General features: G+C 39.9%; 1 protein-coding gene and 4 non-coding genes across 6 annotated transcripts in view; 1 reads left to right on the top strand and 4 right to left on the bottom strand.

Moving 5' to 3' along the window:
- LOC127417132 (neuronal migration protein doublecortin-like) overlaps positions 1–5,801 on the top strand; it is a 104,343-nt gene extending 98,542 nt beyond the window's left edge. Inside the window, exons 6-7 of one of the 2 annotated variants that reach the window (XM_051656837.1) lie at positions 211–308; positions 2,756–5,801. In XM_051656837.1, coding sequence (XP_051512797.1) covers positions 211–308; positions 2,756–2,812 — 155 coding nt within the window. In that variant the 3' untranslated portion in view covers positions 2,813–5,801. The remainder of the gene's footprint in view (positions 1–210; positions 309–2,755) is intronic. The other variant, XM_051656847.1, reaches the window with a different exon arrangement.
- An 8,007-nt stretch (positions 5,802–13,808) lies between these two features.
- trnap-agg (transfer RNA proline (anticodon AGG)) lies at positions 13,809–13,880 on the bottom strand. Its single transcript has one exon. It is a non-coding gene; the product is annotated as a tRNA-Pro (tRNA).
- Positions 13,881–15,413: 1,533 nt separating this feature from the next.
- trnap-agg (transfer RNA proline (anticodon AGG)) lies at positions 15,414–15,485 on the bottom strand. Its single transcript has one exon. It is a non-coding gene; the product is annotated as a tRNA-Pro (tRNA).
- Positions 15,486–18,136: 2,651 nt separating this feature from the next.
- trnap-agg (transfer RNA proline (anticodon AGG)) lies at positions 18,137–18,208 on the bottom strand. The gene has a single exon. It is a non-coding gene; the product is annotated as a tRNA-Pro (tRNA).
- Positions 18,209–20,814: 2,606 nt separating this feature from the next.
- On the bottom strand, positions 20,815–20,886 carry trnap-agg (transfer RNA proline (anticodon AGG)). The gene has a single exon. It is a non-coding gene; the product is annotated as a tRNA-Pro (tRNA).
- Positions 20,887–21,778: the final 892 nt, after the last annotated feature.

Raw genomic sequence — 21,778 nt, forward strand, 5'->3', positions numbered from 1 at the left:
CTTTAAAAATTATTTGGGGTTAAAAGTCAGTGCAAAAATGTCTTTTAACAGCCTTAGCAAATATTATTTACAGTATGTATTGTGCTTAAAGCTAAGAGCAATATTTGTTCCTGTAAAAAAATCATTATGATTTTTTAATGAGTTTAACTATTAAGCTTGATGAGGCCAATTTTTCATTATCTATTTTCCTTTCTCTCTGTCTTACTCAAGCTAATGGAACAGGCTCCAGTAGTCAGCTTTCTACACCCATCTCTAAGCAGTCTCCCATATCGACTCCGACCAGTCCTGGCAACGCCCGCAAACAGAAGGTAACCTTCTTCCAACTTCCACCATTCTTCTTCCTCTCTTTGGATATGTTCGAAATGGCATACAACCATGCTACGTGTTCTATTTTTGCACAGTATGCACATCTTGGCCTTGTCCCAAATGGCACCCTAAGCCTTATAGTCCTCCTCAGAGTCCACACTTTGGCAACTGCCGCATAGAGTGTCAGAAAGAGGTCTGCTGTGAAGCTCGCATCAGTGCAGGCTTGGCTGAAGTATGCATTGAGGGCACAATGCGTCCTGCCAAAAGGGTTGGGGGGGGGGGGGGGGGCGTGGGGCGATGATTAGCGCACATTTGAAACCACAAGGCTCTGTCCCATTTGCCCTTGCATCGCGAAATCCTACAGGCGAAGAACCCACATAAAAACCCACATAAATACTCGTTAAGAAGCCTATTTTTTATGCTGCTTCTACATTGAACTCTGGGAGAGTGAAGTTATAAAGAAACTCACTGCTAAAATGATTTGCTCGTCCACTGTGAATAAGTGTAGCTATGTATGAAGCACTGCCCACAGAAGTCACTGCTTAACCAACAAAACTTCCTATTGGTCAACACTGCGAATTTGAGTGTCAAAGTTTACCAAACTTGAACCCTACTTGAAATTCGAACAGGGAATCCATCAGGCGAAATTAATGAGTGCATGGATTCCCACTGAGCTGACTGTATTTCGCTTGCTGAATTTCTGCAATGCATGTATCAAAGCACTTGCAAGAACTTTTTTCTCTTTTATGTCCAAATATATGTTTAAAATTTTAACTGTGCAGACCTGCTTTCTTACTGGAAAAACTCGAAAAATTCTCCCTTGGTGGCACTTTCTGCAACGCTTGCCATTTGGAGGGCAAAGCAATGCTTGTCACTGCCGTTGAGCTGTTGATTATTTGATTAGACTCGCAAAAGTTAATATAATTTTACAAAAAGAAGGTAACTGGGCGCCACTAGCTGAATTAGGCATGCATCATAGAGAGGTCATGTGACAACAAAGCATATAACTGTTTGAAACGTTTACTCATTCAATACTATTTTTTTTTTAAATAGTACACAGTATAACTTATAAACAGCGCAATATGGCGTAAGGAGTACACAAGAAGTTTGTTTTACGTTATTTGCCTGAACGGGTACTGTTGCTGAACCGTGCCTTTCTTATACGTGCTTGTTGACATTGGAACAGGATTAGGATAGACTAACTGGACTAGTGACCAATTAAATGTTGCCTAAATACAAGAGCTGTCGAAATTAACCCATTAACGTATGCGATACATTTAAAAGGTTTAACGCATTAATTTATTTTAATTTCTAAATTTTCTTAATTTTTCTTTCTCGCAATTAAGACATTTACCGTTAATACAGCATAAACCAGCTTAAACACTGGTTGTAAGGGCAGACCTCTGTGATGTGACTGCCCGGACTCATTACTCTGACGCACACCCCACAAAAACACACAGCAGTGATTTAGTGTCAGTGAGAAAGTTATGGAGAAAGGACCTCTTAACGCTATTTGTTGTAGATGGGACTTATGACAGAAATCAAGTATTTTTCAGCCTATGTAAGGCACATTTTAATTACCTAAGCACGCCAAGTCTTAACTATCACCAAAATGCTGTATGAGACGTTTTTGTCTGCAAGCACTTTTCATGTGGAGTTCAAAGCGGCACTTGATGCTGACACCCTGACATGAATCATGAACGCAGATTCACGATTGCTGTAACAAAGCGGATTGCCACAGTCTGCTGGCTGATTAATATTGTAGAGGATGAGAGTTTAAGAGATTTAATGTCCATTGAAATGAATATTTGGGGAATAGTTCTTTCAATTAGTCAAACTCCCACTTAGACTTTGGGAAACATTTAATGTTACTTGACTTAGTGCTATTTTAGTGCATTTCTATCTTAATACTGTGTAAGGCTTTGTTTGGAAAATGTTAATAAAGCATTTTATTGTTACATATTGTTTTGTTTTCTTTCATGAGAAAGAAAAATGCATTTTGACAGGAAAAGAAGTATATTCAGAGACAAATTTCAGCACTTTCAAAATCTGCAATTTATCACGATTAACTATGAAAAATTATGTTATTAATCGCGATTAAAAATTTTAATCTAATGACAGCACTACTAAATAAACTAAAGCCACTTCATCAGCACAGTTCTCTGTCCGAGAACAGTTAGCTAACTGCACTAAGAAATGCATGTTCAGGTGAAAATGCTACTGTAACCGTTGATCACCGTGCTCAGAACCGTTTGGCCCGATCATGGAAAAGTGCCTAAGTATTCCATTCTGAACAAAGCCATACTTTTAACACTTTACTATCTTTCCTACCTGTCTTTCTCATGAAACAATCACATTAATAAAATTTTATTCAAATATTGCTTCCCCAACTTAATGGGTTGGAAACTATGAAAACATCCTCATTTCACCCCGTTTCTGTTTCCTCTAGGATCTCTACTTGCCTCTGTCTCTGGAAGATGATGATTCACAGGGGGAGTCCATGTAGACTCTTTCCACTTTGTCCTTCAATCAATATGAAATCCCATCACAGAGATTTCGCTGTTGCTCTCTGTCTTGGAAACATCAACATCGCCACCCTAGTGTCCTGGATGACTGCACGCATCACCTTTGCAGCCTTTAATCTCTGATGCTTTGCAGCGATGGTCAGCGCACTATTTGCTGCTTGAGAATTTGCTGCATCCATTTTCCATGTTTTTTCCTGTTTTTGATAATAGATTTGTAGTGACTGATGAAAACGCTAAGTATATGCGGGGCATATGCTGCAGTTTACACGTGTATTTTGACAACAAACAACCCAGTTTGTGCATGTGGTATACTGTTGAAATTCATTTTATATATATGAGAAATTTGAGAAGAACGTTACTGTTAAGACGCAGATCAGATCTTTCAACATTCAGCCATTTTTTTTTTAATGAATAATTTTAAATTTTTCATACTGACTTTTTTTAAAAAGCTTGGTCTTGTGAATTCCAAGCAGCAAATAGTTGTTTTTACAAGGGTGTGATAGTATGGCTTGTACAAAAAAATAAATAAAAAAAATAAATAAATAAATAAAAAAAGGAAAAAGAAAAAAATAATAAAGAAAAATACTTGTTGCACCATTAATACTTTTTATTAATATTTTTTGTAACACTCACTCTCTCTGTGCAATGGTTTATTGTGTATTAGTATTTTAAAAGCCCTAAGCAGTTGAATTAGTATTTCTGGGCTACAGAACTCACACACTTACTCCATATCACTGTAAATAATATGTACAGCCTCAAAACACACACATCTATGTTTTTGCATTATGGCAATGTTTTTAAGACATAGATGTAATGTTATATGTCCATGGCTCTGAAGGTGCCCATTGGAAATTAAGGGGGAGGTGGGGGGCAAAAGCCATATAATCAGATCCTTTTACTTTCAAAAGCAATCACATTAAGGTTTGGAATGGTAAAATGTTAAAAAAACAACAACAAAAAACACACTTGGATTCAAGGAAAAGTTCACCCAAAAATGAAAATTATGTTATTATTTAATCACTCTCATCTCATTCCAAACCCGTGCGACTTCCATGGAACACAAAAGAAGACGTTTTTTTCAGAATGTTCACATCGCTCTTATCCATACAATGAAAGTGAATGGGGACTGGGGCTGTCAAGCTCCAAAAATGACAAAAAGGCTCAATAAAAGGAATATAAATAGTTGTCCATATGACTCATGCACTATATTCAAAGTCTTCTGAAGCCATACGATAGCTTTCTGTGAGGAGCATACTGATATTTAAGCCATTTCTATTGAAAATCTCCCCTATAGCCGTAGCTCTCAAGTCTTATCCGCACTTGCTTATATTTGTATATGAGTGGCCAGTTTTGACATCAGTGGCATCAAATGTCATTGTTTTCATGCAAATTTTATGACTAATCCTTATTTTTGGGTGAACCATACCTTTAAAATCGAAAATGTCATGTAAGGCACTGTGTTCTTTTTTAGAAAGCCAAAGGTATGTTGCATAGAGGGAGGTTGAAAACCAATATTTTCTCTTCCCCATTGGTGGCGTATGTATGGGAATGTTTCATTCAAGGCTCTCATTTGAAAATAAACATTTTAGAAAACCAGATTCAATGTACCACAATATCATCATGAAGTTCCTTTGTCAATGTACTGTATGGTAGCATAAATTCAGTCAGTTTTCAATTACACTCTCAGAGAGCACTGTGACGTAATCGTGATATCTGTTGCTCATCTCTATGACAGACATGAAAACTCGTGCAACAAAACTGCAAACCCTTTGACTAATCTTTTTATAACTTTTCTCTCGTTTTCAATTGAATATTCTAGAACTGTAAATGATCATTTTTCACCTTCCATCGTGCCTTTTTTAAATCATCCTTGTCTTTATGAGAAAAAAAAAAAAAAAACTACAAGAAAAGTAAACACTCATTTGTCAAATGTTTAACTACTTGTAAATCTTGCTCTCTTTTTACATGGTTTGAAATGAAGTGGGGATAAAAAACTAACTAGAACAATCTGTAAGTTGTTACTGCTAGTTTGCAACACTGTTTTAGTAGTTTACCAGGGTAATACTTCTGACATGGTGCAGATGCTCTCTTTGCTCCTGTAGTGCTGTAAACACGTGTACTGATATTTTTGGGCTTGGGAACATAAAAAAAATCAGGCTTCCTCTGTGATGATCATGTACTTTCTGCTGTATCATTGTGACTTGTTTGGTGATGTCATTCTGTGTATTAAACTTCTCTCTTTACTATTAAAACGAGATGCTATTCCACAGCTTGTTTTGACTGTAATAATGCTCATGAATGTTTTTGTTGTTGTTGTTTTTTTGTTTTTTTCAGACAGTTTGCTTCGTCGATTAACCCAAAGCATCATGAACCCACTGTTTTTTCACATTTTTACATTCATGGCTTAATTTTTACAGTATGTATATGTCTAATGTAAAAGAATGTTCCAGGTTCAATAAAACTTAAGCTTGCCTGTGTTGTTGATTACCAACAAATTTTTTACTCATCTCTTAGTTTAGTAAAAAAAAAAAAAAAAGGTTTACAGTAATACACAATGGAAGTCTATGGGCCAAGGCATTGCACAAAATAAATGTTAATATACACAGTTTCAGAAGTTTAACCAAAAGACTAAAGAAAGAGTCTTGAAAGATTAAGGCGCACGGCAGGCCTTTGTGAGCTCTGCGTGGCCCTCAGGGAAGAATGGTGCGCTCTTCGTCTGTTGATAACAGCTGGTTTGCAAAAACATTCATCCAGGCAAGACGTTTCTGGCTCTTCTGGAGGGGACCACTCAAGACCGAGCTCCTCAACCGTCTTTGCGAGGACGCGAAGAAGCTCCTTGTCAGTGGCGTGTGCACGCTCCTCAAGGGGGTCGCACAATGGACGAGTCAGGCGGACGGCATGGCGTATTCTAAAATTTGAAACAATTGTTTTCTCTGAATGTACACACACCGAAAACGAAATGAAAAAGTTGGTACGGTATGAAAAATGATAATAAAAACTAAAAGGAGTGATTTGTTTTGAGTGAGTGGTTTGTTTGTTTTTTTGAAAATGTACAGTAATTTCAAACCAGATGATCGCAACACGCTCCAAAAAAGTTGGGACAGGGGCAATTTAAGACTAATAACAATTTGACAAGTTGAAATAACAAGGCGATGTGAAACAGAAGATGTTAAGCAGGTGAGGCAATCGTGTCATAGTATATAAGGAGCCTCCAAAAACAGCCTAATCCTTCACGAGCAAGGATCATTTGAGTCTTGTCAATTTGCCAACAGATGCTTCAGCAAATAATCCAGCACTTTGAGAACAATGCTCCCCAAAGACAAATTGGAAGGATTTTGGGCATTTCATCCTCTACATTGCACAATATAGTTAAAAGATTCAAGCAATCTGGTCAAATCTCGGTGCGTAATGGGCAAGACGAAAACCAACTCTGAATGCTCGTGATCTCTGATCCCTCAGTCTTAAAGGGGTCATGAAATGCTATAGTTTTATTATCTTCCCTGAGGTCCACTGATAATGTTAGTAAAGTTTTATTTCACCAAAACAGTCAGAATTTTGTAATATATGATCATTTTCAACTCCGTCTCTGACCACCTTTCTGAAAAGCTCGATTTTTGCCTCAACTCCTCCTTTAAACTTCAATGTAACTTCAATTCCCATTTTTGAAACTCAATCAGAAGAAAATAAACAAGCACCAAAACACAAAAAATGTATAGTTCATGGTTTACACACAACACACATCCAACACATTGCATCCGAATATATTACACTATTCATCTCAAGCACAACTGTTAACATTCACACCCTGTCTACACCAGACACTATAATCAATGATGCGGTCTACCATGGAAGCATCTGCTGTGGTGCATCACTCCAATAGTAAACAAACAGGCATCCCGTTCCATTTTGCGCTGCCGCTACTACTGCCAACAACACAAAGAAACTTTTCAGAAAGTTTGTTTCAACGTGCCGGTGTAGACAGCCTCAAGCCGTTGCGTCGTGTCAATGGATGCGCCCAGTGTACACAGTGTGTCAGCATAATAAACTATCATGACATTTGAAATATTAATGAATGGAACTGTTTACTTAAGTATTTTAATGGGTCCAATAGTGTTTTTAACTGCCCCATACCTTCAGTGACAATTCCTTGGCAAAGACTAGTTTTATGACTGTTTCACAAGACGCACACATCCAGTTTATCATCCTGCACTGAGGTGCACATTGCCAGAAATAAATCAAAACGGCCAAAGACGTCCATCTAGTGCGTGTTTACATACACCAACAATTAAAAATAGCACTGATAGGTGAAAGAACAGTTTGTTGGGCAGTTAAAGCAACAAAACAACAGGAGCCACAGCAGCTGATGAAACTTGTCAGAGTTGAAACTTGACACTGTGTCTTTTAAAAAGAAACGTAGGACAGTAGTCCTTTTGTCCTTATCTCTGTTTCTGTTTATGAGCCAAGTGAGCACCAGTGGGCGGGGACATGGGAGCGATGATTTTAAAATAGGCATTGATGTTGTTGCTGTAGAGGCTGTCTTGAATTAATGAGTACCCCAAGTGACATAGAGTTCTCACGGAAGTAGAGAACGAGGCTTTTTGGCAGCTTGGTTTCAATAAATGCTTTTATTCCATTGGGGATTAAGTTTTGAGTTCTGGAATTTACAGTATGTTTTTATAGTAGAATGACCTCTTATATGTCAAAATGTCAAGGAAAATTTGATTCCTCATGACATGGCCCCTTTAAAAAACATTATTAATCTGTAATGGATATCATGAACATGGGCTTGGGATAACTTTAGTAAACCTTTGTTATTCAAAACCACTTGCCGCTGCATCCACAGATGCAAGTTAAGACTTTATTATGCAAAGCAGAATAGGGCTGAAATGTTTAGTCAACGTTATCAACAATGTCGACATTAAAAAATTGTCAACAAAAATGTTCGTTGTCGAATAGTCGTTTGATCTAATTTAACGTAACATGAGATCACATTAAACTCTAATGATGACGTGCGAGAGCAGCACAGCAGCTCGTGCCTGACTGAGGAGAGGAAGATTTACACAGCTCACAGTCCAGATGCACTCTAAACTTTCCAAACAGCTTCAGGTGATGTAGATCACAAAGTATGAGGGAATTATAATGCAAAAATACAAAATAAGTAAATACAGAAGCACTCTCGTTGTGGAATAAGTGGAGCTGGATCAAAACTTGCATGTCAAGTGTCTTTAAAGGAATTTCGGGTGCCAGAGCGTCTGACATCAGATCAAATTTACAAGTGCTGGCTAATACTAAACGTAGATTTTCTAAAATTGTTATTCATGTCGGCACAAATGATGTCCAGCTTCACCAGTTGGAAATCACTAGAGATAATGTTAAAGAGGTGTGTGAATTTGCAAAAATGATGTCAGACACTGTAATATGCTCTGGCCCCCTCCCTGCTCGTCATGGTGACGAGGTTTATAGTTGTGATTAGTGTCACTGAATGGCTGGATGTCTGAGTGGTGTCTGGAGAATAGAATAGGATTTATAGACAATTGGAAGGGTTTTTGGGGTAGACCTGACCTGATAAAGAGAGACGGACTCCATTCCTCCAGGGAAGGTGTGTTGTGGCTTCTGCCCCTCTGTGAAGCATCACTCTTGAAGTCTTGGGGTTTTGATGCCAGAAGATAGACTTTATTACCATAGATAAAAAAAAAAAGCAGAGTTGCTCCCAGCACAACTCCCGAAAAAGGGGTTTTCCCCTGCTTAAATACATATGATTTACCTAGGAGTGGCTAATACATTCCATATGTGTCACTGGACACCACTGTGGAGAGACCTCACTATATTTCCTTAAGCGTTAACACAGGAGACTCAGTTTACCATATGCGAGGGGCCCCACATTCCACAGACACAGCAAGTCTCATGCTTGACCACCAGAAACAATTGTAGAATAAAATGGCTATATTAACATTGATTATACTTGATTAATTTATACTCAACTTCATAAAAATATCCTACAGGTGCCGCTCTCCTCTCAATAATTTGGCTCGTAGTCTTAATAATGATAGTATTTGACTAACTGGGGCCCAGGTCAGGAAGCAGACAAACTGGTTAATCCGAACGTCTGCTAGCTGCCTTGTGATGTCACACAGGTCCCATAAACTACAACACATAGAGACTGTATCACCTAGATATCACATAGAGACTGTGTCTGTTCCCCGAACTACCAAACACAAAACTCTCACTAAATCATTTAGAAATTTTTTTATTAAGGTCAAACTTGAACAAAACAAAAAAAAAATAAGATAAACATCATATGAAGGTAGGGCTACAAAACATTAGATCTCTTTCTACCAAAGCACTAATTGTAAATTAAATTATTACAGATCATAGTTTGGATGTGCTCTGTTTGACTGAAACCTGGCTTAAACCAGATTAATATATTAGTTTAAATGAATCTACTCCCCCAGGTTATTGTTATAAACATGAGCCTCGTCTGAAGGGTCGAGGAGGAGGTGTTGCTACAATTTACAGTGAAGTTTTTGGTGTTACTCAGAGGACAAGATATAAATTTAAGTCTTTTGAACTAATAATGCTTAATGTGACACAGTCAGATATACAGGTGCATCTCAATAAATTAGAATGCCGTGGAAAAGTTCATTTATTTCAGTAATTCAACTGAAATTGTGAAACTCGTGTATTAAATAAATTCAATGCACACAGACTGAAGTAGTTTAAGTCTTTGGTTCTTTTAATTGTGATGATTTTGGCTCACATTTAACAAAAACCCACCAATTCATTCTCTCAAAAAATTAGAATACATCATAAGACCAATAAAAAAAACATTTTTAGTGAATTGTTGGCCTTCTGGAAAGTATGTTCATTTACTGTATATGTACTCAATACTTGTTAGGGGCTCCTTTTGCTTTAATTACTGCCTCAGTTCGGCGTGGCATGGAGGTGATCAGTTTGTGGCACTGCTGAGGTGGTATGGAAGCCCAGGTTTCTTTGACAGTGGCCTTCAGCTCATCTGCATTTTTTGGTCTCTTGTTTCTCATTTTCCTCTTGACAATACCCCATAGATTCTCTATGGGGTTCAGGTCTGGTGAGTTTGCTGGCCAGTCAAGCACACCAACACCATGGTCATTTAACCAACTTTTGGTGCTTTTGGCAGTGTGGGCAGGTGCCAAATCCTGCTGGAAAATGAAATTAGCATCTTTAAAAAGCTGGTCAGCAGAAGGAAGCATGAAGTTCTCCAAAATTTCTTGGTAAACGGCTGCAGTGACTTTGGATTTCAAAAAACACAATGGACCAACACCAGCAGATGACATTGCACCCCAAATCATCACAGACTGTGGAAACTTAACACTGGACTTCAAGCAACTTGGGCTATGAGCTTCTCCACCCTTCCTCCAGACTCTAGGACCTTGGTTTCCAAATGAAATACAAAACTTGCTCTCATCTGAAAAGAGGACTTTGGACCACTGGGCAACAGTCCAGTTCTTCTCCTTAGACCAGGTAAGACGCCTCTGACGTTGTCTGTGGTTCAGGAGTGGCTTAACAAGAGGAATACAACAACTGTAGCCAAATTCCTTGACACGTCTGTGTGTGGTGGCTCTTGATGCCTTGACCCCAGCCTCAGTCCATTCCTTGTGAAGTTCACCCAAATTCTTGAATCGATTTTGCTTGACAATCCTCATAAAGCTGTGGTTCTCTCGGTTGGTTGTGCATCTTTTTCTTCCACTCAACTTTTTGTTAACATGCTTGGATACAGCACTCTGTGAACAGCCAGCTTCTTTGGCAATGAATGTTTGTGGCTTACCCTCCTTGTGAAGGGTGTCAATGATTGTCTTCTGGACAACTGTCAGATCAGCAGTCTTCCCCATGATTGTGTAGCCTAGTGAACCAAACTGACAGACCATTTTGAAGGCTCAGGAAACCTTTGCAGGTGTTTTGAGTTGATTAGCTGATTGGCATGTCACCATATTCTAATTTTTTGAGATAGTGAATTGATGGGTTTTTGTTAAATGTGAGCCAAAATCATCACAATTAAAAGAACCAAAGACTTAAACTACTTCAGTCTGTCTGCATTGAATTTATTTAAAACACGAGTTTCACAATTTGAGTTGAATTACTGAAATAAATGAACTTTTCCACGACATTCTAATTTATTGAGATGCACCTGTACATATAAATAAAAAAAAGTCTGTCGTCTTTTACCCTTGCTACAGTATATTGTTCACCCGGGACTTATTCTGATTTCCTTGGTGAATTTGCAAATTATTTTATCAGATTTTGTAGTTACTATAGATAGAGCTTTAATTGTTGGTGACTTCAACATTCACATAGATGATGAAAATGACACATTGGGATTAGCATTTATCGATATTCTCAACTCTCTTGGAGTCAGACAAAATGTAATAGGATCAACTCATAACATGAGAGCGGTGAGTCTCTCGCTGCAGGCACTGAGTACAGGCGACGAGTCATTCTGTTCGCGTCTTGCTGAGAAGTTCCGTCCACTGTAATTGTATATCGACGGCGAAGCAGAAAGGGTTCCAAGATGAAGACGATGTTCGCGGTCTTGAAGGAAGAAAATTCTGAAGAAATGACTGAGCGCCTGCTTATACAGGCCCTAAAGGGGCGGGGCTCAAACACCATTGCCAATCAGAGGATTGTCGTGATTGTATAAGGGTTTCAACCAGGTCGTCTATGAAGGACTCCCCATAGTGCTTAAAGCAATGTTGAGGGAACTGAAACTAACAGGAACCTCATTTTGGGAGAACATTTCACTTCGCTTTTAGCACCACTCAGTGGACATTTCTCCCCGGATCTGCCACAAGTTGGGGCAGATCCGGGGATATCCGCGGTTATTGATATAAAGAAATCTTCAAACCTCTCTGGCAAGCATACATTTCAATAACATGTCAAAACACCAATAAATCCTAACAAAGATGCCAATCTAAAGTTTGCTTCTTTTGTCCCATTTCTCATGAAGCGCTCATTGCACAGTCATCTGCATCTATAGCTTTCTCAAAACACAAGTTTAATATGTTCTGAAGTTTCATTGGGTCACCACTGAAGTTCCTACGACACCATTTCACAATCCTCTTGGGTGCAAACCTCCTTGACTACAAAACTCTTTTTTGATACCGGATCACTACCTCGTGATACTTCTTGAACATTGTCTTTCTGATTATTGCAAGGTATTAAGGGTGGGGATGGGTAACTCCTGGATGCACAAATGAGGAACCAAAAAACGATTCAATCAAGGCTTGGTGAAAACATCCCTGTAGGGGAGTTAGCTAAAAATGCAGAGCGTTCGCTTAGCATGCGAGTGGTAGTGGGGTCGATCCTCTCATTCTCCTCCTGGGAGGTTTCCTTCTTAGTCCCCCATTCTCTAATGTGACAGACCTGGGCATCAAAATATGAAAGACATCTTATTTAGAATAAGCATGCCTCATTTAAATGTTTTGTTTTGGATATCCGCATTAAGAGAAAACTTATTCATAGCCCTTTCTGCAGGTTTCCATAACAAATTCATTTTGAGACCGACGAGATAACAGGCCGGTGTAATATACGGTAAGCAATATGTCAAGTACATTTTTGGAGCGAGGAGGAGGAGGAGAGATTATGGTTAAACATAGTTAAATCAATATACAGATGGTTAAAAAGCAAAGCAACAGTCTCATTTAAAACTCGCCTACATTTTTTTTCATCTATTCATCCTTCAGCCTCTTGTCTGCTTTTGTTGTGGACATAAATAATAGTGAATGCTCTAACTAAAATGCAGTGCAATCAGTGGCACGAGCGAGCAGAAGACAACAGTGGGAAAAGAAAGCGCATGTAGTTTATACAGAACCCGACTGCCATGTAGACTATGCATATTTCATTATATATAAAAGAGCATGTAAACCTCTTTTCGGAATTAAGGTTTAGCAAGAATATGGACATTGGTTGAAAAATGGTGTGAATTTACAGTGAACGTGATCAATGATTGGATTTGTTATTGATAATGAAAATGAATAACTGATGAGTCTTTGAATAGGATGCATTTTATGGGCCAACACCATTAGCTGCACTCACTTTTATAGAAAAATTTGCCAACCGCACAAGAACATTCCATATGAATGAATGAATATCTTGCGAGTATGCTTTTATTGAATTCTGTCTCACTATTTTAAGATATTTGTGGATGTTCTGTAGGTGGAGTCCATGCAGTCATTCACAAGCCTATGATTTTAAGATGAACTGCGATATATAAAGTGGGATGTATTAAGGAACATTTTTCCGTGCATAGGGACGTTTTATAAATAATCTGCAGGAACACGTAGGAAATTATGCTACATTTACATTTGAGGTCATTTTACGAACATCTTTATAAATGGGGACACTGGCCATCAGACTATGAATGCTTTTCATACAGAAGATTCGGAGGCTAACTGCTTTTGAAAAGCCCTTCTGATTGGGTACTCCACACCTTTGCGCAAAAGTTGCAAAAGGTCCCACTTAGATTTGAACTCGGATCGCTGGATTCAGAGTCACCATGGAACCAAGAATTGATTTCATTCAGCACCATGTAGGTGGAGCACATAATTGCTCTGTGGAAAGGGGCAGGATCTGGGCCATTGGCAGCCATGGACTGAAAACAGACAAAAGAGCCATGTGCCAAAGCACAGGACAGAACCAGGTACGTTTAGCACTTCAGAATAACACTTTCCCAACTGAGCTATTTCAGCCTAATTGTTTTGTTTCACTTCTCTGTACAGATTTCTATGATTCCAGTGGGTACGTAAGAGTAGAGCAGAAGATATATTCAGAACAAAACCCTACATGTTCCATATGGGGGATTGAAACTGCAACCCTGGTGTTATTAGGACCATGCTCTAACCAACCATTCAAGACTGAATTCTGGACACAAAATCACAATGGGTAGTTTGTCATGCTAACAGTAAGAAGCCACAAACCATGGGAGGAAGTTTGAAGCGAAAGAACGGGCTCGTCCGGGATTTGAACCCGGGACCTCTCGCACCCTAAGCGAGAATCATACCCCTAGACCAACGAGCCACGTTGCATTAGCTGCTCTTCCCTACAAGCTCAAAACAAGTCTCATGACGTTGTGGCACTCAGCATGCCACGCCCACGTCCAGCTATTTCCAGTCATGCAATTACAGCTACTATCTACATGAATGGGAATATAAAGAAATCTTCAAACCTCTTTGAATGAATTTTGGAGTCCATGCAGTCATTCACAAGCCTATGATTTTAAGATGAACTGCGATATATAAAGTGGGATGTGTTAAGGAACATTTTTCCGTGCATAGGGACATTTTATAAATAATCTGCAGGAACACGTAGGAAATTATGCTACATTTACATTTGAGGTCATTTTACGAACATCTTTATAAATGAGGACACTGGCCATCAGACTATGAATGCTTTTCATACAGAAGATTCGGAGGCTAACTGCTTTTGAAAAGCCCTTCTGATTGGGTACTCCACACCTTTGCACAAAAGTTGCAGAAGGTCCCACTTAGATTTGAACTCGGATCGCTGGATTCAGAGTCACCATGGAACCATGGAACCAAGAATTGATTTCATTCAGCACCATGTAGGTGGAGCACATAATTGCTCTGTGGAAAGGGGCAGGATCTGGGCCATTGGCAGCCATGGACTGAAAACAGACAAAAGAGCCATGTGCCAAAGCACAGGACAGAACCAGGTACGTTTAGCACTTCAGAATAACACTTTCCCAACTGAGCTATTTCAGCCTAGTTGTTCTGTTTCACTTCTCTGTACAGATTTCTATGATTCCAGTGGGTACGTAAGAGGATAAGCCTATGATTTTAAGATGAACTGCGATATATAAAGTGGGATGTATTAAGGAACATTTTTCCGTGCATAGGGACGTTTTATAAATAATCTGCAGGAACACGTAGGAAATTATGCTACATTTACATTTGAGGTCATTTTACGAACATCTTTATAAATGGGGACACTGGCCATCAGACTATGAATGCTTTTCATACAGAAGATTCGGAGGCTAACTGCTTTTGAAAAGCCCTTCTGATTGGGTACTCCACACCTTTGCGCAAAAGTTGCAAAAGGTCCCACTTAGATTTGAACTCGGATCGCTGGATTCAGAGTCACCATGGAACCAAGAATTGATTTCATTCAGCACCATGTAGGTGGAGCACATAATTGCTCTGTGGAAAGGGGCAGGATCTGGGCCATTGGCAGCCATGGACTGAAAACAGACAAAAGAGCCATGTGCCAAAGCACAGGACAGAACCAGGTACGTTTAGCACTTCAGAATAACACTTTCCCAACTGAGCTATTTCAGCCTAATTGTTTTGTTTCACTTCTCTGTACAGATTTCTATGATTCCAGTGGGTACGTAAGAGTAGAGCAGAAGATATATTCAGAACAAAACCCTACATGTTCCATATGGGGGATTGAAACTGCAACCCTGGTGTTATTAGGACCATGCTCTAACCAACCATTCAAGACTGAATTCTGGACACAAAATCACGATGGGTAGTTTGTCATGCTAACAGTAAGAAGCCACAAACCATGGGAGGAAGTTTGAAGCGAAAGAACGGGCTCGTCCGGGATTTGAACCCGGGACCTCTCGCACCCTAAGCGAGAATCATACCCCTAGACCAACGAGCCACGTTGCATTAGCTGCTCTTCCCTACAAGCTCAAAACAAGTCTCATGACGTTGTGGCACTCAGCATGCCACGCCCACGTCCAGCTATTTCCAGTCATGCAATTACAGCTACTATCTACACGAATGGGAATATAAAGAAATCTTCAAACCTCTCTGGCAAGCATACATTTCAATAACATGTCAAAACACCAATAAATCCTAACAAAGATGCCAATCTAAAGTTTGCTTCTTTTGTCCCATTTCTCATGAAGCGCTCATTGCACAGTCATCTGCATCTATAGCTTTCTCAAAACACAAGTTTAATATGTTCTGAAGTTTCATTGGGTCACCACTGAAGTTCCTACGTCACCATATCACAATCCTCTTGGGTGCAAACCTCCTTGACTACAAAACTCTTTTTTGATACCGGATCACTACCTCGTGATACTTCTTGAACATTGTCTTTCTGATTATTGCAAGGTATTAAGGGTGGGGATGGGTAACTCCTGGATGCACAAATGAGGAACCAAAAAACGATTCAATCAAGGCTTGGTGAAAACATCCCTGTAGGGGAGTTAGCTAAAAATGCAGAGCGTTCGCTTAGCATGCGAGTGGTAGTGGGGTCGATCCTCTCATTCTCCTCCTGGGAGGTTTCCTTCTTAGTCCCCCATTCTCTAATGTGACAGACCTGGGCATCAAAATATGAAAGACATCTTATTTAGAATAAGCATGCCTCATTTAAATGTTTTGTTTTGGATATCCGCATTAAGAGAAAACTTATTCATAGCCCTTTCTGCAGGTTTCCATAACAAATTCATTTTGAGACCGACGAGATAACAGGCCGGTGTAATATACGGTAAGCAATATGTCAAGTACATTTTTGGAGCGAGGAGGAGGAGGAGAGATTATGGTTAAACATAGTTAAATCAATATACAGATGGTTAAAAAGCAAAGCAACAGTCTCATTTAAAACTCGCCTACATTTTTTTTCATCTATTCATCCTTCAGCCTCTTGTCTGCTTTTGTTGTGGACATAAATAATAGTGAATGCTCTAACTAAAATGCAGTGCAATCAGTGGCACGAGCGAGCAGAAGACAACAGTGGGAAAAGAAAGCGCATGTAGTTTATACAGAACTACGCATGTAGCTGCTCTTCCCTACAAGCTCAAAACAAGTCTCATGACGTTGTGGCACTCAGCATGCCACGCCCACGTCCAGCTATTTCCAGTCATGCAATTACAGCTACTATCTACATGAATGGGAATATAAAGAAATCTTCAAACCTCTTTGAATGAATTTTGGAGTCCATGCAGTCATTCACAAGCCTATGATTTTAAGATGAACTGCGATATATAAAGTGGGATGTATTAAGGAACATTTTTCCGTGCATAGGGACATTTTAAAATAATCTGCAGGAACACGTAGGAAATTATGCTACATTTACATTTGAGGTCATTTTACGAACATCTTTATAAATGAGGACACTGGCCATCAGACTATGAATGCTTTTCATACAGAAGATTCGGAGGCTAACTGCTTTTGAAAAGCCCTTCTGATTGGGTACTCCACACCTTTGCACAAAAGTTGCAGAAGGTCCCACTTAGATTTGAACTCGGATCGCTGGATTCAGAGTCACCATGGAACCATGGAACCAAGAATTGATTTCATTCAGCACCATGTAGGTGGAGCACATAATTGCTCTGTGGAAAGGGGCAGGATCTGGGCCATTGGCAGCCATGGACTGAAAACAGACAAAAGAGCCATGTGCCAAAGCACAGGACAGAACCAGGTACGTTTAGCACTTCAGAATAACACTTTCCCAACTGAGCTATTTCAGCCTAGTTGTTCTGTTTCACTTCTCTGTACAGATTTCTATGATTCCAGTGGGTACGTAAGAGGATAAGCCTATGATTTTAAGATGAACTGCGATATATAAAGTGGGATGTATTAAGGAACATTTTTCCGTGCATAGGGACATTTTATAAATAATCTGCAGGAACACGTAGGAAATTATGCTACATTTACATTTGAGGTCATTTTACGAACATCTTTATAAATGGGGACACTGGCCATCAGACTATGAATGCTTTTCATACAGAAGATTCGGAGGCTAACTGCTTTTGAAAAGCTCTTCTGATTGGGTACTCCACACCTTTGCGCAAAAGTTGCAAAAGGTCCCACTTAGATTTGAACTCGGATCGCTGGATTCAGAGTCACCATGGAACCAAGAATTGATTTCATTCAGCACCATGTAGGTGGAGCACATAATTGCTCTGTGGAAAGGGGCAGGATCTGGGCCATTGGCAGCCATGGACTGAAAACAGACAAAAGAGCCATGTGCCAAAGCACAGGACAGAACCAGGTACGTTTAGCACTTCAGAATAACACTTTCCCAACTGAGCTATTTCAGCCTAATTGTTTTGTTTCACTTCTCTGTACAGATTTCTATGATTCCAGTGGGTACGTAAGAGTAGAGCAGAAGATATATTCAGAACAAAACCCTACATGTTCCATATGGGGGATTGAAACTGCAACCCTGGTGTTATTAGGACCATGCTCTAACCAACCATTCAAGACTGAATTCTGGACACAAATTCCACATCACAATGGGTAGTTTGTCATGCTAACAGTAAGAAGCCACAAACCATGGGAGGAAGTTTGAAGCGAAAGAACGGGCTCGTCCGGGATTTGAACCCGGGACCTCTCGCACCCTAAGCGAGAATCATACCCCTAGACCAACGAGCCATGTTGCATTAGCTGCTCTTCCCTACAAGCTCAAAACAAGTCTCATGACGTTGTGGCACTCAGCATGCCACGCCCACGTCCAGCTATTTCCAGTCATGCAATTACAGCTACTATCTACACGAATGGGAATATAAAGAAATCTTCAAACCTCTCTGGCAAGCATACATTTCAATAACATGTCAAAACACCAATAAATCCTAACAAAGATGCCAATCTAAAGTTTGCTTCTTTTGTCCCATTTCTCATGAAGCGCTCATTGCACAGTCATCTGCATCTATAGCTTTCTCAAAACACAAGTTTAATATGTTCTGAAGTTTCATTGGGTCACCACTGAAGTTCCTACGTCACCATATCACAATCCTCTTGGGTGCAAACCTCCTTGACTACAAAACTCTTTTTTGATACCGGATCACTACCTCGTGATACTTCTTGAACATTGTCTTTCTGATTATTGCAAGGTATTAAGGGTGGGGATGGGTAACTCCTGGATGCACAAATGAGGAACCAAAAAACGATTCAATCAAGGCTTGGTGAAAACATCCCTGTAGGGGAGTTAGCTAAAAATGCAGAGCGTTCGCTTAGCATGCGAGTGGTAGTGGGGTCGATCCTCTCATTCTCCTCCTGGGAGGTTTCCTTCTTAGTCCCCCATTCTCTAATGTGACAGACCTGGGCATCAAAATATGAAAGACATCTTATTTAGAATAAGCATGCCTCATTTAAATGTTTTGTTTTGGATATCCGCATTAAGAGAAAACTTATTCATAGCCCTTTCTGCAGGTTTCCATAACAAATTCATTTTGAGACCGACGAGATAACAGGCCGGTGTAATATACGGTAAGCAATATGTCAAGTACATTTTTGGAGCGAGGAGGAGGAGGAGAGATTATGGTTAAACATAGTTAAATCAATATACAGATGGTTAAAAAGCAAAGCAACAGTCTCATTTAAAACTCGCCTACATTTTTTTTCATCTATTCATCCTTCAGCCTCTTGTCTGCTTTTGTTGTGGACATAAATAATAGTGAATGCTCTAACTAAAATGCAGTGCAATCAGTGGCACGAGCGAGCAGAAGACAACAGTGGGAAAAGAAAGCGCATGTAGTTTATACAGAACTACGCATGTAGCTGCTCTTCCCTACAAGCTCAAAACAAGTCTCATGACGTTGTGGCACTCAGCATGCCACGCCCACGTCCAGCTATTTCCAGTCATGCAATTACAGCTACTATCTACATGAATGGGAATATAAAGAAATCTTCAAACCTCTTTGAATGAATTTTGGAGTCCATGCAGTCATTCACAAGCCTATGATTTTAAGATGAACTGCGATATATAAAGTGGGATGTATTAAGGAACATTTTTCCGTGCATAGGGACATTTTAAAATAATCTGCAGGAACACGTAGGAAATTATGCTACATTTACATTTGAGGTCATTTTACGAACATCTTTATAAATGAGGACACTGGCCATCAGACTATGAATGCTTTTCATACAGAAGATTCGGAGGCTAACTGCTTTTGAAAAGCCCTTCTGATTGGGTACTCCACACCTTTGCACAAAAGTTGCAGAAGGTCCCACTTAGATTTGAACTCGGATCGCTGGATTCAGAGTCACCATGGAACCATGGAACCAAGAATTGATTTCATTCAGCACCATGTAGGTGGAGCACATAATTGCTCTGTGGAAAGGGGCAGGATCTGGGCCATTGGCAGCCATGGACTGAAAACAGACAAAAGAGCCATGTGCCAAAGCACAGGACAGAACCAGGTACGTTTAGCACTTCAGAATAACACTTTCCCAACTGAGCTATTTCAGCCTAGTTGTTCTGTTTCACTTCTCTGTACAGATTTCTATGATTCCAGTGGGTACGTAAGAGGATAAGCCTATGATTTTAAGATGAACTGCGATATATAAAGTGGGATGTATTAAGGAACATTTTTCCGTGCATAGGGACATTTTATAAATAATCTGCAGGAACACGTAGGAAATTATGCTACATTTACATTTGAGGTCATTTTACGAACATCTTTATAAATGGGGACACTGGCCATCAGACTATGAATGCTTTTCATACAGAAGATTCGGAGGCTAACTGCTTTTGAAAAGCTCTTCTGATTGGGTACTCCACACCTTTGCGCAAAAGTTGCAAAAGGTCCCACTTAGATTTGAACTCGGATCGCTGGATTCAGAGTCACCATGGAACCAAGAATTGATTTCATTCAGCACCATGTAGGTGGAGCACATAATTGCTCTGTGGAAAGGGGCAGGATCTGGGCCATTGGCAGCCATGGACTGAAAACAGACAAAAGAGCCATGTGCCAAAGCACAGGACAGAAACAGGAACGTTTAGCAGTTCAGAATAACACTTTCCCAACTGAGCTATTTCAGCCTAATTGTTTTGTTTCACTTCTCTGTACAGATTTCTATGATTCCAGTGGGTGTTCCATATGGGGGATTGAAACTGCAACCCTGGTGTTATTAGGACCATGCTCTAACCAACCATTCAAGACTGAATTCTGGACACAAATTCCACATCACAATGGGTAGTTTGTCATGCTAACAGTAAGAAGCCACAAACCATGGGAGGAAGTTTGAAGCGAAAGAACGGGCTCGTCCGGGATTTGAACCCGGGACCTCCCGCACCCTAAGCGAGAATCATACCCCTAGACCAACGAGCCACGTTGCATTAGCTGCTCTTCCCTACAAGCTCAAAACAAGTCTCATGACGTTGTGGCACTCAGCATGCCACGCCCACGTCCAGCTATTTCCAGTCATGCAATTACAGCTACTATCTACACGAATGGGAATATAAAGAAATCTTCAAACCTCTCTGGCAAGCATACATTTCAATAACATGTCAAAACACCAATAAATCCTAACAAAGATGCCAATCTAAAGTTTGCTTCTTTTGTCCCATTTCTCATGAAGCGCTCATTGCACAGTCATCTGCATCTATAGCTTTCTCAAAACACAAGTTTAATATGTTCTGAAGTTTCATTGGGTCACCACTGAAGTTCCTACGACACCATTTCACAATCCTCTTGGGTGCAAACCTACTTGACTACAAAACTCTTTTTTGATACCGGATCACTACCTCGTGATACTTCTTGAACATTGTCTTTCTGATTATTGCAAGGTATTAAGGGTGGGGATGGGTAACTCCTGGATGCACAAATGAGGAACCAAAAAACGATTCAATCAAGGCTTGGTGAAAACATCCCTGTAGGGGAGTTAGCTAAAAATGCAGAGCGTTCGCTTAGCATGCGAGTGGAACCAAGAACCATGGAACCAAGAATTGATTTCATTCAGCACCATGTAGGTGGAGCACATAATTGCTCTGTGGAAAAAGGCAGGATCTGGGCCATTGGCAGCCATGGACTGAAAACAGACAAAAGAGCCATGTGCCAAAGCACAGGACAGAACCAGGTACGTTTAGCACTTCAGAATAACACTTTCCCAACTGAGCTATTTCAGCCTAGTTGTTCTGTTTCACTTCTCTGTACAGATTTCTATGATTCCAGTGGGTACGTAAGAGGATAAGCCTATGATTTTAAGATGAACTGCGATATA

The sequence above is a fragment of the Myxocyprinus asiaticus genome, chromosome 3 (genome assembly GCF_019703515.2).
Source record: "Myxocyprinus asiaticus isolate MX2 ecotype Aquarium Trade chromosome 3, UBuf_Myxa_2, whole genome shotgun sequence".
In the NCBI taxonomy this organism is placed as follows: Eukaryota; Metazoa; Chordata; class Actinopteri; order Cypriniformes; family Catostomidae; genus Myxocyprinus; species Myxocyprinus asiaticus.